The sequence below is a fragment of the Harpia harpyja genome, chromosome 2, assembly GCF_026419915.1.
Source record: "Harpia harpyja isolate bHarHar1 chromosome 2, bHarHar1 primary haplotype, whole genome shotgun sequence".
In the NCBI taxonomy this organism is placed as follows: Eukaryota; Metazoa; Chordata; class Aves; order Accipitriformes; family Accipitridae; genus Harpia; species Harpia harpyja.
Window position 1 is genome coordinate 53,945,732 of NC_068941.1, and position 17,031 is coordinate 53,962,762.

Consider the following 17,031-nt stretch of genomic DNA (forward strand, 5'->3'; position numbering starts at 1 on the left):
TGCTTTAAATAATAATTTATAGAAAGCTGAAAAGCAAGCAGTAAGTGATGAACAGTCTACAATTACTCGAGTTTAAAGATAGTTTATTGTAGGAAATATATGTATATACCAGTCACAGTTAAAGGAAGCACTAAATTCTCCCAAGATTAGCTGCCAGTTCAAGGTCAGAAGCAATGCCAGGATCCAGAAGGCAGGCCTTCGAAAACAAAGAATAGGGAGTTCTAGTTTATAGCTAAAATAAAATTGCATATTGTCAATATAACATTAATAAGGTCTTTAAGTTTTGTTGACATTACCTGAGGTAATCAACTTGTTAAAATATTAAAGAGTTAATATATTCAGCTTTAAATCCCTGTTTCTGATGCCACGTAAGAAGAATGCAGTATTTAAAATGAGCATACTTGACTATAGTGTTAGGCTTGGTTTTATTTTTTTTTTATTCTGTTTGTTGGTATGGTATGTGCTGGTACCGCAGTCAGAAACAGACATCTGCTTACAGCCTAGATCAGTTACACTCACTTCCATCATGTGTTTCAGTACCCTCTGGGATGCCTGTCTTCTCTTTCTCACCATTTTCAAAACTGACCGGGTCTAAGAACAGTAGGCCAAAACCACAGCTAAGCAGTTAATTAAAAAAGCAAACATGACTTTAATTTTAAGTGGGTATAATTGTACAGTTAACATGAGACTTATTTTGCAGGTACAAAATAAACTGAACACACCCACAACTCTTGTTCTAAAGTTACTGCTTCAGGTAGCTTCCTTGTTTATTTTCTGTTCCTTCTCTTTTGTTGTTGATGCAGAGATGCATGGCACCAGTCACTAGAAATGATCTCTCTCTATACACTAAGAAGCTAGTGACATTCCTAGATCAGTCTCAGATGTACAGCTAGTGAACAATGAGTGAAAGTTGTCATTTTCTTTCAGTTGTGGTGGTTACACTAGACCTGATGGAAGACAGTGGGAAGGGCTGTACTCAGACAAAGCCATGCAGCAACTTAATCCTCATGGGCCGCTTCCATGCCTTAAGACTTACCTAGGACTACTGGCTACGGTGTTTGTAACACCCCAGCTTATATTCCTTTCCTGATCTCCTCCTCATCCTATCCTCTATAACACTTTGACAGCAGGAGAACAAAATGTTTAAAATGTCTGTATTCAGAGGTTCACCTGCTCTGCTAGGCCTCTTGTATCAGTGGCTTCCTTGAATAAGGAGCCACAAAAATTGTTATTTGATAATTTATCATTTACATTACTCTCCATTTATTTGGATTGCACCAAGCTGGACCTCAGAGTATTCTACTTGCAGAAACAAATGGTCTCTACATGCACAGAAATCATCAAGTCTCTCTGACGCACAGATCCAATCTTGCTACACTCCCTGCTGTTGGCATAATCATCTTGCCTTGACTGTACCTTTTGGCACCACTGATACTATTTAGCGGATTCGTCTTCTAGAAGCCGTTATCGATCTTTTTCCTCAAGCAATAAATCTTACTTCAGAACTTTCAAAAAATGTGACCTGTTTTTTCCCCATGTATCAGTAACAGTAGATCCTCAGCTATTGTCATGCTTGTTTTTATGTTTACATTTTTAGCAACCAGTTATGACTGATTTAAGTATTGTTAATGAGGACTGTGATTGTTAGAGAATCTAAAGTTAAGGAAAAGTTACAATTTTTCAGTTTGAGAGAACGACAGACAGAAAATCAATTGGGGATAAAATTATTCAAATTGTTTAGCTAATTTATCTTGCAAGGTACCAAGCTCTTTGCTGTGGTGATTATCACAGATTTTTTTGTTGTTGTTTGGCAGAATGCGTTGTTTGCTTAAGCAGGTGGACAGATAGTATCCTTTCAAGACTATTTTCAGTAGCTTTCAATATACTTCTATTTTACTTTTATAATTTTCTTGCACAGATTTTTTTCTTTAAACGTAAATAATGTTGGAGTCTTTAACCAGACAGCAAGTGTAAAGACTCAAATCCAAGGTATCACGCAATTTCATGAGACATGAACTAGCCTGTAAGACTTCTCAACTTACCTTAGAATAGCATATTTTAGCAGCGGCTTGATCTTGCTGCACACCTAGGCCAAGCTGGAGGCATCTAGCCAAGTAGAAAGCAGCCATAGCAACTCCCTTGGCTACATATGTAGGAAGACAGTCGGTTACCTTTGCTAACATATCGATGTCATCGTTTTCTGTAATCCTGTTGTGGAATTTACAGCATTAGGTTAGATAATGCTATTTCAAGCAATAATTTAAGTCAACCATTTATGACTTCACAATGCCTCCTTGCCATTTACATCATTCATTATCCAAAATAAGCTGAAATTTACATGTATTCAGCAGCCTGATGAGGATTCTTCTATTCAGAATTTGAAGTTAGTCTTACTTGAATATTATGATATTAAATAGCAAACAAATATGTAACTTTTGCAGTCACTTTCCCTATAGTTATACTAGTTATAAAAGGCAGTATATTTTATGCTAATTGTTCCTATTAAAATATTTCAGGGAAATTAATATATATGTGGAAGAAAGGCAAAGCTCTTAATTCACACAATTGAGCAACCTCATCTAGTGGGAGATGTCCCTGCCCACAGCAGGGGGGTTGGAACTAGATGATCTTTAAAGGGCCAACCCAAACCATTCCATGATTCTATGATATTAAAATTCCAAGTTCTTACTAGGCTGTTGGCAAATCAAAGTGGTCTGAAGATCTTTATTTTCAGCATGTTGTTTTTACTAAGAACCGTTTTAAGAATTGGAGGGTTATAGCTTATACTGTACATAACCACTTAATGTTTGTATGTTTGTACATAATGTAGCAAACTGCATAGTTGGTATGAACATAGAAGGACATTCCAAGCAGACAAGCTAGACTAGAGCGAATAGCTATCAGTCTACTTAACAGTGCAAGAGAAAGACAAGCAGCATTTCACAGAGAAAACAATCCTTTTCAGCAGTAAGTATAGCAAACAGTGTTCATAGCTGAATGACTGAATTACCAGAGCTGCTGCTATGTGGTGGTGCAGCTTCTGTAAGATGGTAAGTTGTGACACGTTTATTGCTGGGCAGCAGCAGCAACTTCATACCACAAAAAGCATAAATGCTGTTGTGTGCAGCTTATATAAGTAGTCTGTCTGCATCTTATCTCCAGCAAATTAATAATTTGGTTGACACATAGAACTTTTAACATATACTGGGCAGCTCTGGAGGTTTGTTACAGAAGTGTGCTGTTTATCAGCTATAGAACTGGCACCAACATAGCTTTTCTCCTCCATGACTAGTTCAAGGTACAGAAACTTGACACAGACTGGCTATTTTGAATATCGCCGCCTATAACAGAAGTCGCTCTTTCTGCCATACACAAACCACTCCAGTGTGTATGTAGGTGGAGCAGCGAGTCCCACGGCAACTGCCTGTGAAAAGGCTGGTCTGTGCTGCCGAGCCGTGGCTCAGACCAGTATCTCTACACAAGCAGATAATCACCAGAAACTACTTGCCTGCAGATGCCTATTTTGTGGTCCAGGCTTAAAAATGCTGATGTAGTATGCATCCCCATAAGCAGCAACTGATGATAAGCTCAAGGGTAATGACTTGTCACGGTGCAGCAGCTACTCCTAGGTCCCAGTAGGTGCTGCTTGGAGTGCCTACTGCAGGATCCCACCCAGTATCAATGCTTACCTTTCCTGTAAAGGACACAGGAACTGGACCAAAGCATGTTGAGCCACAGAGCAAGGAAAAGATGGGGTGGAAAACAGTGGGTAGAAATTACATTCAGATGGGGGAGGTGGAGAGCATTATACTACTATAATTATACTATAGAGTATTATACTACTTGTATAATACTTGTATTCTTTGCAGTATTAGAGGGGACAAGACGGAGATCATTAAGTGGTTTCAGAGCTGTGCTCCTGTGGCGGACACCACAGAGAATGAGGCACCTTGGACCCTGATGACCCACAAAAGCAGGACCCTGCTTCAGCTCCCGCCCTCCAGTATTACAGCCACAACCAGATAGGAAGCTTTAACAGCTGCGGACACCCACAAGCAAGGCCTGCAAGGAGGAGCTACACCAGCAGCACACAGCGGATACCACAAAAAGAAATGATGGGTGCTCGTAGTGGGTGACTCTCCGTCATGGGGCACTGAGGCGCCCATCTGCCAGACTGACAGGGAGTCACGAGGGGTGTGCTGCCTTCCAGGAGCTAAGGTCTGAGATGCTGCTGAGGGGGTGCTGCTACTTGTCAAGAGCACAGGCTACTATCCACTGCTACTCCTTCACGTGGGCACGAATGACACTGCAAGCCAGAACCTGGCCAGAATCAAGGAAGACTACAAAGCCCTGGGGGTGCAAGTGAAAAGTATTGGTGCCCAAGTTACCTTTTCTTCCATTTTACCACCTAGAGGAAAGCGTGCGGCCAGAAATAGACATATAATGCAAATCAACTTCTGGCTTCATGGCTGGTGCCGTCGTGAGGGTTTTGGCTTTTATGACAGCAAGACATTCTTTGATGACAATAGCCTATTAGGGGGGGATGGGATCCACCTGTCTAGAAGAGGCAAGGGAATCTTTGGCAGCAGGCTGGCCAGCTTGGTGAGGTGAGCCCTAAACTGAAGGACTTGAGGTCCGGGGTCCAAAGCGGCAACACTCACGCCATTGCAGCCAACTGGGGAATGAGCCAGGCCAACCAGAGCAGAGACAAATATTCCTTAGCTGCCTCCCAGGATGAGAACCAGAAGACCAACCACCTCAAGTGTATGTATACCAATGCACACAACCTGGGGAACAAACAGGAGGAACTGGAGCTCTGCGCCCAGTCAGAAAGTTACGATATCACAGGAATAACTGAAACATGGTGGGACAACTCACGTGGCTGGAGGATTGTGATGGATGGCTACAGGCTGTTTCGTAAAGACAGGCAGGGAAGAAGAGGAGGAGGAGTTGCACTCTATGTTAAGGAGAACCTTGAATGTATAGAATTCAGCTACAGTGATTGTGGAAGCCCTATCAAATGCCTCTGGATCAGGATCAGAGGGGTCGTCTCCAATGGGGATCTTGCAGTACGCATGTGCTACCGACCTCCAAACCAAGACCATAAGGCCAATGAAGCAATATTTGGGTCACTTAAGCAAGCTTAGGGTCAACAGACGCTGGTTCTTGTGGGTGATTTCAACTACCCAGACATTTGTTGGAAGAACAATTGTAGGAGACGGCTTGTAACCCCCAAAACAAAGATTGAGAGAAGCAGCCTGAGGGAAGCATGAACAATTGCGAGAGATGAAACTTGGTAAAGATAAGGGGCGTGGGGGGGTGCTCACCAAGAAAGCTGAAAAGGCAGAGGTTCTCAACACTTTCTTCATCTCTGTCTTTACCAGCACTGTTGGGCCCCAGGTTGATGCAAACACAGACCCACTGTCAGTGAAGGAAGCATTGGTATGTGAACTATTACAGGAGCTTGACCCCTACAAATTGATGGGCCCCTACAATATCCACACGAGGGTGTTAAGAAAGCTGGCTGATGTCATGAGACCGCTCTCCATAATATTTGAGAAGTCATGAAGATCAGGGGACATCCCAGAAGACTGGAAGAAGGCTAATGTCACCCCCACCTACAAGAAGGGCTTAAAGGAGGATCCAGGAAATTATAGGCCCATCAGTCTTACTTCAGTCTCTGGGAAAGTTACGGAACGAATCCTCCTGGGGGCTATCACAAGTCAAATGAAGCACGTGTCTGGGAAAAGCCAGCATGGACTCACCAAGGGCAAATCGTGCTTGACAAATCTGATCACCTTCTATGACAAAGTAACCTGCTCGGTTGATGTGGGGCGAGCAGTGGACATTGTCTACCTGGATTTCTCCAAGGCTTTCAGTACGGTTTCCCACAGCCTCCTCCTAGAGAAACTGATGGGTTATGGACTAGACAAGTGGTCTGTGCGGTGGGTGGGGAACTGGCTGACACGCCGCACCCAGGGGGTGCTGGTAAATAGCTCCTTTTCAAACTGGCAACCTGTCACAAGCTGGGTCCCCCAGGGACTGATATTGGGCCCAATGCTGTTTAATATCTTCATAAGTGATCTGGATGATGGGATCAAGTGTACCCTGATGAAGTTTGCCAATTATACCAAACAGAGTGGGGAAGTGGACACTTTGGAAGGGAGAACCACCCTGCAGGAAGACCTGGATAGGCTGGAAGAGTGAGCTAATGTCCTGGTTTCAGCTGGGATAGAGTTGATTGTCTTCCTAGTAGCTGGTACAGTGCTATGTTTTGAGTTCAGTGTGACAAGAATGTTGGTAACACTGATGTTTTCAGTTGTTGCTAAGTAATGTTTAGTCTAAAGTCACGGATTTTTCAGCTTCTCATGCCCAACCAGCGAGAAAGCTGGAGGGGCACAAGAAGTTGGCGCAGGACACAGCCAGGACAGCTGACCCAAACTGGCCAGTGGGGTATTCCATACCACGGGATGTCACATCTAGTGTATAAACTGGGGGGAGGGGGGGGTGGAGGGGGAATCACTGCTCAGGGACTAACTGGGCGTCGATCGGCAGGTGGTGAGCAATTGCATTGTGCATCATTTGTATATTCCAATCCTTTTATCATTATTGCTGTCACTTTATTAGTGTTATCATTATCATTATTTGTTTCTTCTTTTTATATTTTATTAAACCGTTCTTATCTCAACCCACAAGTTTTACTTCTTTTTTTCCTGATTTTCTCCCCACTGGGCAGGGGGGAGTCAGTGAGCAGCTGTGTGGTGCTTAGTTGCTGGCTGGGGTTAAACCACAACAGCTAACACAAACCTTATGAAGTTCAACAAAGACAAGTGTAAGGTCTTGCACCTGGGAAAACATAATCCAGGAGTGCAGCACAGGCTGGCATCTACCCAGCTGGGGAGCAGCTCTGTGGAAAGGGACCTGGGGGTCCTGGTGGACAACAAGCTCCATATGAGTGAACAGTGTGCTGCTGCGGCCATGAAACCCAACAGGATGCGGGTTGCAGCAACAAGGGCGTCACCAGCAGAGAGAAAGGAGTCATTATCCCACTCAGCACTGGTCAGGCCACATCTGGAATACTGTGCTCAGTTTTGGTCCCTGCTACACAAGAAAGATGTGGACAGGCTGGAGAGGGTCCAGAGAAGGCCACAAAGATGATCAAAGGCCTGGGAAGCCTGCCATATGAGGAAAGGCTGAGAGAACTGGGCTTGTTCAACCTTGAGAAAAGAAGGCTTAGGCGAGACCTTACCACCATGTTCCAGTATTTAAAGGGTGGCTACAAAGAAGATGGAGACTCCCTTTTTACAAGGAGTCACATGGAAAAGATGAGAGGTAGTGGGTACAAGTTACTCCTGGGGACATTCCAATTGGACATCAGGAAAATTTTTCACAAGAACAGTCAGCCATTGGAATAATCTCCCCAGGGAAGTGGTGGATTCCCCAACATTGGACACTTCTAAGATTTGGCTGGACAGGGTGCTGGGCCACCTTGTCTAGACCATGCTTTTGTCGAGATAGGTTAGCCCAGATGATCCTTGAGGTCTCTTCCAGCCTGGTATTCTATGACTGTAGGGTTTTAAAAGGGAATGGTGAAGGCAGGAGCCTAGAGGAGATTGTGGACTGAGGAGACAAGGAGGCAGGGTTCCCTGTGGGCTTCTACTTGGTCTACTTGGGATTCTAGTTCAAGGCTGTTTTGCTTCACGGGATCAGAAAGAAAAGTTCAACTGTACTGAGTAATTGAGAACCTTATAGTATTAATTTTGTCTGCGATTCGCTATTCCCTCTTTAAAGATGAGGTTTTGTAATTCATTCTCTCAAATGTCTCTTGAGTTTGAGAGACAAGAGCATGAACTTATCAATCATTTTAATCTGAGTTACGTGGTCTTACATGAAGAACCATAATAAAAAATAAAGCAAAATTAACTTCACCTTTTGGCTACTGCAACAGCTGTTGAGTAAAATTTTCTATTATAATAATATTCCACAAGATGGCCTTGAGCATAGATGTTTCCACGTTCTGCTGCTTCTCTCAAACACTCAAAAGCAGATTTAGTGTTTCGATGTATGCCTTGTCCATAGAGATACATAACACCAAGTGCTCCCTGTGATTCCAGATTTCCATTGCCACATGCTTCTGAATGCCAGAAAAAGGCCTAAACAATAGGCATAAAGTTGGAGTATATATTTACTTTAGCTGCTTTACTTGCACACTGTTTCCACAAAAGCTTTTACATCAACCACCCTGTAAGAAGTGCTTATACATAAAAGAAAGCAGAATCCTTGTGAGGCTTTTAAACCTGCTTCATTTACTGTCAGAGATGTCAATCAGTAACATCTGCTTGATTTCTGAAGGTTACCAAAGCTGACAAAACTTAAATCCATTCTATCCTTCTCGCTGATACTCCCACTAAAAAAAAAAAAAAAAATCTTGGCTAGTAGTGTCAAATGAGTCAAAATGAGGGGTTCTGGCCATCTGTTCATACAGGCTTAAATGGATGATAATGCCTAGCAGAACTTACTTAAAATACAGCTTTCAGAGTCAAATATATCACTGTAATCTTTCTGTGAAATTCAAAATTAATTGAGACTCATGAAACTCAAAAGGTACAAGTGGGCTTTACCTTCTTCAGATCTTTTAGAACTGACACAGAATAAAGCATTCCTAAAGTACTCTGGGCCTTTACGCTTGCTTTTGGATTTCCATGGTCTGCAGCAATAAGCCACAACCTAAGAAAATGGGTACAAAGAAAGTTTAAGTAACACAGCATCTTATATTCATTAGGAAAATTACTGACTGCCATTACCTTTCAGCCTCTTTAGTTGACTGCTTAACACCACATCCTTCATAATACGCTCTGCCAAGATTGTATGCAGCTGCAAACTTCAAGTGTCTTGCTTCCGGGGAATCAGAGTAGAGTATTTTCTTCATGTATTCCACTCCCCTTTCCTAAAATTGAGACATTTTAGTTATTGCATTCAGACTGCAAAGAGGATGAAATAAAGAGCCCGAGAATCCACTAACTTCTGCAAGACAGGTAATTTTTCCACTCTGAAGAAAGGCTGAGGCATACTGGTAGGACAGTCTGGAGAACAGTGTCATACCAAAGCAGAACTGATCTTTGGTTACTAGAGAGCCCCTAGATTTTTGACTCCAACATATTTTTAATGTGAAACATTTCCCTATCAATGTTCATCTGATATTGTATTACTCTTCTTCATTGATAAACATTTTCTCAAAAATATTCTTGTGCATATATAAATGAAAGTGACATCCTAAACTTGCTATATTTTCAATTTTAGACTTCTGTAAACTTTTTCATATTGCATAATGTATCTGAAATCACAGAACAACCTTAACAGAAGGCAAAGTGATACAACAGCACACTCCATTAAAAATACCTTAGATTCATAATGGACAAAAAAATGATAATGTTAAATAAGCAAACAGAGAACATTGCATATGAGCAGCTGTATAGTGTATCATCCAAGGACCTCAAAAGTATTTTGGAAACAAGATTTACACTGTTAGGATTTAGCATGGACACCCTGTTTAAATACACTAGAAACAGTCCTTTATAAAAGGTTCCTCTTTTATTCACCTTTCATATTGTAATACACAAAAAAGAAAGAAACTTTACTAAAATGTTTATTTGCAAGTAAACCAATGTAGTAATTATACAGGCATACAGAACAAACGAACCACCTCTAAAAACCAGCAGAATATTTTCTGCTTTGCTGACAATCCTCTAAGCACCAGACAAGAGTCCGATTTGTTAATACACTGTTTGGTTCATTTTTTTTCCCTCCTGTTTTGTTACCTACCCTTCCTTTCGTCCTATTTGTATTCTTTCCTCATACCACTCTTTAAGATCATGTTCTCCAATAAATTAACTCTTTTCTTCTTATTGTAGCAAGTAATTTCTTTGTCTTCCTTTTTTGTAATGTAAATCTTCAATTTGAATTCTTCAAATTCTTGCAAATGGAATTCTTCATTTGTCTAATTTAAAAATATTACTGCCCACCACTGGCAGAAGCACAATCTTCTTTAGCATCCATGTAAAAAACATCTTTGTGCAACAGATGTTTTACACTTTGAAATATAGTTGTTTGATTTCCATTTTTACACATTTTATTTTCATTTATATACACTGCTTATTAAAAAGTAACAAATTAATAGCAATTTTTAAACATAGCTTCCACACAAAGTACAACCAAACCCTTAGAAGTTGTATTTTAAAATACAAATTGTCATATTTTTCAGATAAACCTGTTTTATTATAGCTTTTTTTGAGAACTTCTTCAGCCCAGAACCCTCTCTCTTTAATGACGCTTTGTAAACATCTGTACTTTATGAAATTAATTGTAAATCAAAGACCTGTTTATTTTAAACTAAATAATCAAACTTACAAAGAAGCTCTTAGTAATTATCAGCTAATATTAAAAGTAAAAAGTGTACAGCCAGATTACTCACAGGGTCTTCTTTAGTGCCTAGTCCATCATAATGCATTACACCAAGCTGATACATTGCTTGAAAATCTGTATCCTCGATTTTTTCGAAATGTATTAATGCTTCTTCATACAACCCCTGGGAAAGACAGAATAAACAATGAAGGACACAGAACGAAGAGTACATATGGCAGGCTAACTCTCCAGTATATACTCCTACTGTTTTTCAACCTGGAACATTTCCCTCATGAAGAAAGAACAAAAAATTGCAACCATAGAAGTGGCAGAAAACAGAAGTAGAGTAAGTCAACAATCACAAGAAAGTTGGATAGGGTGGAAGCACTTAGAACTTTCAAACAAGTTTTCTTTTTTTTTAATATATATTTAAAAACCCCTAAATATAAGTAGTGGTATACAAACATCATCTCTGAAACCAAAAGACATTCTGACAACCTTTCTTCCCCTCCCCCAAAATGTCATCTTTTTAGTTTAAGAAGGTAAGAGTCTGATTCAGATGCCCTGCCCTATCTATCTGACATCCCTTAACTTAGGTGAGCTATTCTTATACCTCAAGGGTTTAAGAATCTGCTTTTACATCTGAACTAAGGGTTGGTTTCACAAAGACTAAACTCAGATGTCTGAAGATTTTATGGACCCAGCTGTCTGCCCCACATTTCTTATGAAGGCATCACCTGCAACAGCAGAGATACTTCCACTTCTAAAAAAGAATCTTAGAGAGTATTTGCTTCTGCATTAAGTCGAAGAAGAAACTAGATGTAAAAATACACAGTTAAACAACTGTAATGTAACAGTTAACTGAGCCTGGAGTCCTTACTAAAATATTTTTATATATGCATATAAGCATACTAAGTAAAAACAATATTGAAATTAAAATGTTCTTCTCTATAATTTTCCATATGCTTTGATAAAACAATACTAGACTGCAAAAGCTTAAAACTGAGCAATAGTTCAACAGTCAGTCAAACATCCTCACAATGACAAAACACCCCTTGTTAATACTGTCCAAACTATTAATTGTCTAAACTACTAATTGTCTCAGGAGCTTAGCCATAATGACTGTGTGGGCTTTGTATTTTTGAAGAACTCTGGAAAAATAACAGTGCCTTTTTACAACCAGCTGTCATGAGTATCAGAAAAAGACGTACAGGAAGCACCTGTACTCTCACCTTTCCTGAGATTTTTAGTGCTATAAGGAGTCATATGGCTCCGATCAGTGATTTTTATCTAACGTCTGAAATTGCAGTACTATGAGAACATGCATTTTTAGGCACTACAGACATATGTCCAAAAAGCTGGAAATTAAAACCTGCTCAAAGAATAAATTTAGGGATGGACAGCAATATATAACAGGGACATCCAAACCAGCTCATCAAGAAACAGACAGGTCTTCTGCTCCAAGGGGTCAGTTGTGATCATGCCCAAATCAGGCAATTCATTAACACAAACATTAAGGACAGGGCCCAGAAAGCAGAAGCCCTGGGTGAGTTAATTCTGTTCCTGCTGCAAACCCCGAGACTGATTTAGACTGTGCCACTAGCTGCACTACAAACTACTGAATCCACGCACATCACATTTGAAAATACGTGAGTCAGTACTTGTACTACATTCTTCTCCATCTTCCTGAACTGAGTTATTCTAATTTGCACAAGAAATTGAGGTTTATGTTCACCTGCCAGCCAGTCTTACTTACACTGTTCCCCAAGAGTTTACTTTCAAATACATGGGCAATGCAATTTTAGCCAAAGTGGGCAGGGACAGAAATCTCAAAATAACATGTTTCAACAAGTTTCATGAAAACTGGTGGCTAGGTAGGGAACAAAGATTGAAAGCTGGGTCTTGGGTCTGGGACCAGTACCACGTTAACTGAAACCAGTGTGTTGTGTTTGGCCAGTCACCTGGCCAAAAACCAACTGGGCTTGGGTGTTAGCTCTAGGGATAGGCTGCCGCTTACTTATCTGGTCCTTAGGAGGCCTGGAAGACACCACTAGATGTTTGGGGAGAGTGTAGGAAAAACATATTTAGGGGGAACACCTGGCGATTTTCATGGGGAAAAAACAGGCATAGGCATCTCTTGCAGTTTGTCAGCTTTATAATATTTACTTAAAAGATGGAAACCACAACCTCTTTGTAGTACAGTTGTCCTTTCAGAAAAGGTGCCAGAGGATCTCCGCCTGCTGTTCTCTTCGCCAACAGCTCCTCTGCTTTTGCAAATAAAGCAGCACGGCTGCAGTTCTCTGCTTAAAAATAGAGATACATTTGCTTTTTTCCCAAAAGAGATGGAACAGCATCAATAAGCACACTAAAAGTCTGAAGCTGGTGGTGTCCCCTTTTCATTACATTTTTTGAAAGACGAAGATGAAAGAGAGAGCTATTTGATAAAAGGGAAAAGTTCAGTGAAGACAACCAGACCCTTGTGAACCTTAACTTCGCCGCAGTGGAGCTTAAAAGCGAACCTGAACCAAAGCGGGGACTTCACATCACAAAATACCTGTCAGTGTCTGCTGGGAAGCAGCGTGGCTGGGGAAGCCTCACGGGCCCGGCTCCAGCCAGGCCCGCGGGGCCCTACCGGAGGGGCGGGCGGGGGGTGGTGGGGGTGGGGGTGCTCCGCAGGTCGGCTCCGTACCTGGCGCCTCGGGGGCGGGCTGGGCGCCGCCGGCCCGGGGCAGGGGCTCGCTGCGCAGCTTCATCCCGACCCGGCGGCGAGCGGCCTCCCGGGTGGCCCGCAGCCGGGAGGGGGCGAGGGCCAGGCCTGCCGGGACGGCGGGAACCCGGGCCCGCCCCGCCGGCTCCGCCGGGTAACGGTGAGCCGGGAGCCCCGTGGCCGCGCCTGCTGGTGTCGGGCTCCCCGAGCCGCCGGGGGCGGGCGGTGCGGGCGGCCGCCCCGCCGTGTGAGGCGGTGGGGCGCCTCAGGCGGGTGGCGGTTGGTGGGTGTGCGGCGGTTGGCAGTTGGCGTGTGGCGGTTGGCGGCCGCCGGTTGTCCCGCTTGCTGTCCCGGACCCCCCCCCTCCCCGCAGCCCCGTGGCCTTTAACACGGCAGGAGAAGGAAGACGGGGAAAGTAACGTTGGCGTTTTCCCTTCGCGTTTGGGGCCATTTTTCCCAAGGAAAGGAGAGTGACAGTGTCACGTAGGCCAGGGGTCTGCGGAGATAACATTCTAGCTGTTGGCCAGTGCCAAACAATGCGAAAATACGTGATGGGAAAGGACAGGCTGCGGTTTGGGCATCCACCAGATCTTTCCCACTACCTGCCAGTCCTGTTGCAAATTAAATGCGGAAGCCCAATGGGCAAAAATAACAGAAACTCTGAATGCAATTCAGTTAAAAGGGCACTAGGCCACGAAACTTCAGTCTAGAAAATGAAACTTAACTACTTCCAGTGATCAGAAACTGTTTCGTTGTAATGTAGTTTGTTTTCCCCATGTAGATACTACAAAACCTAGAAGGATAATTGAGGGAAAATGCTGTTTGAAGCTGATTTCTCCTGAAATGTGAGGTGAGATGGGGAACCAAAGGAACCTTAGTAGATATAGTAGATATATGAATGTAGATAGGAATTGTTTAATAATTATCTAGCTTATAATGAAATTAAAGAAGTTTCAATAGAGGTAGACATGGCCCAAGGGGATGAGAAGTGATGTTTAATGTTTCCATTGTTGAGGCTGACTGAGACAGGAGATAGTCCCTGATAAGAATCAGCAGTGACTCCAAGAACCAGCCAAGACCGACCTTGTGATTTGGACAAATGCCAAGGGACAACTGAGTCTGCGCAGGGACAGAAGGTTAAGAGTTCACTGTGAAGAAGACATACAGCCTTCATCTTCACGACCACCAGACGACCACCATAAAGAGGCACTGCGCAAGCGCAGTTGAAAGGAAACTATGGAAATGACTTCCTAGAGCTAATTATAATATGAAGCGGGGATAGGTAATGCCTATGTATAGGCGTATTGCGAAACTCTATGTATATGTAACACTTGACTGTATAAATTTAAAGTGAACTGCCAAAATCAGGCGCACACGACTTTGGTGGGACTACCCCCCGTGCTGCCCAGCGCTGAATGAACATACCTACTTTACAATCTCACTGATTGTGGAGTCTGTTTTCCGCACGTCAGAGGCATTGTTTCCACTTCTGTTGATAGCTTCTGGCTGTCTCTCTTATAAAAAGGGATATAATACCAAAATGCTGCGAGAGTGCTTTTAAAGTTATCTTTAGCTGCATTCCTGGCTTTTTTTTTTTGCTTTTTTTCCCCCGAGGATTATCATCCTTCCATTTTTGGCAGTGCAATCTGTTTCTATAGCAACAGGGACAGAGGCAACAGTCAAAACAGGAGCGTAATGCTTGTGGATTTGTGTGGTTAAACCTGTGGGCTCTGCATGATGTTTTCCAACAGTCCCAACTGACTTTAAGTGCCAAAAACCTCCTAAAACTCACCCTGATTCATTTTGTGTAGATGATACAGCCTAAGAAGTCTACAGGAAGATAAACTTTTTTTAAAGCATCAGTGAATTACTTGATTTAACAGGCAGAGTGAAGAACAGTCTGAGAGAGCAACGATAGCCTTCAGCAAAGGCAATTAACGCTGGGCTGCGTTGCTGCTTTTGATGCTGAAGGGTGTGAGATCCAACAGCATGCCTTGGTTTACCTGATTGCTTACACACATTTATTAGGACCAGTTTTTCCAATTTCATTTTCTTGATACCTCTGCAAGATGTGTGGTCAGAGATAGGAAGCGCAGAGGAATTTTTAGCGAGTTATCTTCCAGAACAGCTGTAGTCGGGAAGCCTTGTCCTTAAGTGGCCCTTGGGCTGGGCCATACAAAATAGATGAAAATTGTTGCATCTGTGTTTATAACCAATACAACTATGTAGTTATTCAGGGGCAGAAGAGTTTTGCAGGCACTAATGAGGTGAGCAAAATGTGGCACGAAGCTCAAGAACTAATTAATAGGAAGAATTTGAAGAGAGTCGTGGCTGGCAGGATGTGAGGGTTTGTGTAGGTGGTTAGGCTGGAAAGATGGAATTTCTCGGATGCAGCTTGAAACCTACGAATCGCTGAGGTAATGCGGGGGAGGGAAGGTCTTTAAAAAAAAAAACTCCTGGGCGATCCAGGACTATTTAGTCTTAAGCTACTTTTGGATATGTGTGTTTTCAGAAGAGTCTTTATAGTTGCATAAACAATGACTGTGGATTTCTGGCATCTGTGCAGAGGTATTTCATCCCCAACAATGCTTAGGTAGAAGTGTAGGGATTTTATGTGTTTATTAACTAATTTGCTTGGCTAGCTGTTCAGGAAAATAAACATTTGGTAATTACACAGGTGTATTTCTTTCCATATGAAAGGAGAGGTGAAAACTGTCACTTACTGAAATAATTCTGCTGAATTGATACACTGCCTATTTACCTGGATTTCTGTACCTTTAAAAATGATACTGTGTATGTTCATATCCCACTACTTGAATACTTTATATATGCTTTCCCAAAGGAGAAGCAGGAGGTAATTGTCATGATGTTTGTGCATTTATTTCAGAACGATATATACCCTAAAGGAACACTGTTAGGCTTCTTTTCCCTTAACAACTCTGTTTATCAAAACCATGCAATTTTGTTATTTTCTTAAACACACGACTTTTGATTTCCTTTTTTTTTTTAATGATGGTAGTGATTATGAGTAACTTCCACAACAAACATGTAGGCATCTGACACAGAAGGAAATACTATAGTGGTAAGGAGACAGAATTGTGTACCTTGGACACTGGGTTAAGATGCTCTTCTCTTCAGGCTTTTAACTGCGGAGCATGATTAGTGGTAATTGAATCCTCTGTCAAACTGGATTTTATAGTACGGAAAGGACGGGCAGTTGCTTTTAAACATAATCTGAGAAGAGACTGTGCCCGTGCGAAACGAAGTTACGCAGTTGTTTTTTAAAACTCAAAGCAGTGGGTGATGGAGACTGTGGTTTCCCCACACATGGGCATTCACCTCTTCCACCCCTGCCTTCCCCAGCAGCCATGGACACCGGGTACAAAGCTCTGCGGGGGGAAGGCAGGTTTCACCATGAAACGTCACTGTCTCCATGCTCAAAATAGATTCCAAGCAATTCTTTTTGGTGGTAACTGAGTACGGCTGTGGCTGGTTCTGGTTTCCAGCACAGACAGGTCTATGGGTGGAGAGCTTGTTTGTGACCTTGGCCCATACGGCCTGACCCTCTCTGGGACATTCAGTGCTCAAGGAAGTGGGAAGGAAAATTGTTTTTGCAGAGGTGTTTTGAACAGAGGTGTAACAGGTGTGTCTCCTGACCCCTGCGATCACCACCACGTCCAGCCCCACTCAGGCTGGTGATGAACCTGCTGTAGCCTGTATGCTCAGTGGGAGCCTCGGGCTTCACAGGCAGCTGAATTTGTCGTGCCAGCTCGGTCTCCTCCTTCACCCAGTGCCAGAGCTCAGGCAGGAAGACAGCAGGGATCTCTTTGCGCTGACTTAAGCTTTTGGGGGGAATCCTCTTTTTTTTTTTTTATTTGCTAGATCCAAGCCTGCCTCGATGTACTCTTTCCAAGCCAGCGCCA

The 17,031-nt window shown here is 42.6% G+C and overlaps 1 protein-coding gene across 5 annotated transcripts; it reads right to left on the reverse strand.

Annotated features, from left to right (window-relative positions):
• Positions 1–68: 68 nt before the first annotated feature.
• Positions 69–13,410, reverse strand: LRP2BP (LRP2 binding protein). 5 transcript variants are annotated; one of them, XM_052779854.1, is made up of 8 exons: positions 13,091–13,410; positions 12,589–12,701; positions 10,472–10,585; positions 8,805–8,947; positions 8,622–8,727; positions 7,930–8,153; positions 2,043–2,208; positions 69–196 (listed from the first exon to the last, which is right to left on the reverse strand). In XM_052779854.1, exons 1-8 carry the CDS (start codon positions 13,152–13,154, stop codon positions 131–133), a joined length of 996 nt encoding a protein of 331 aa, XP_052635814.1. In that variant the 5' UTR covers positions 13,155–13,410; the 3' UTR covers positions 69–130. The 5 variants fall into 5 exon arrangements, with proteins under 5 accessions (XP_052635814.1, XP_052635813.1, XP_052635815.1 ...); XM_052779853.1 differs by having other exon boundaries at positions 12,589–12,704; XM_052779855.1 differs by lacking the exon at positions 13,091–13,410 and adding an exon at positions 12,956–13,066.
• Positions 13,411–17,031: the final 3,621 nt, after the last annotated feature.

What these genes read in the sequence shown, in the direction of transcription:
- LRP2BP (XM_052779853.1), bottom strand. Translation starts at nt 13,154, where the DNA reads ATGAAGCTGCGCAGCGAGCCCCTGCCCCGGGCCGGCGGCGCCCAGCCC. An exon ending in GCCCGCCCCCGAGGCGCCAG is followed by an intron (nt 12,705 to 13,090) that starts GTACGGAGCCGA and finishes TCTATTTTTAAG; the next exon opens with CAGAGAACTGCAGCCGTGCT. An exon ending in CTAAAATATGCTATTCTAAG is followed by an intron (nt 197 to 2,042) that starts GTAAGTTGAGAA and finishes TTGTTTTCGAAG; the next exon opens with GCCTGCCTTCTGGATCCTGG.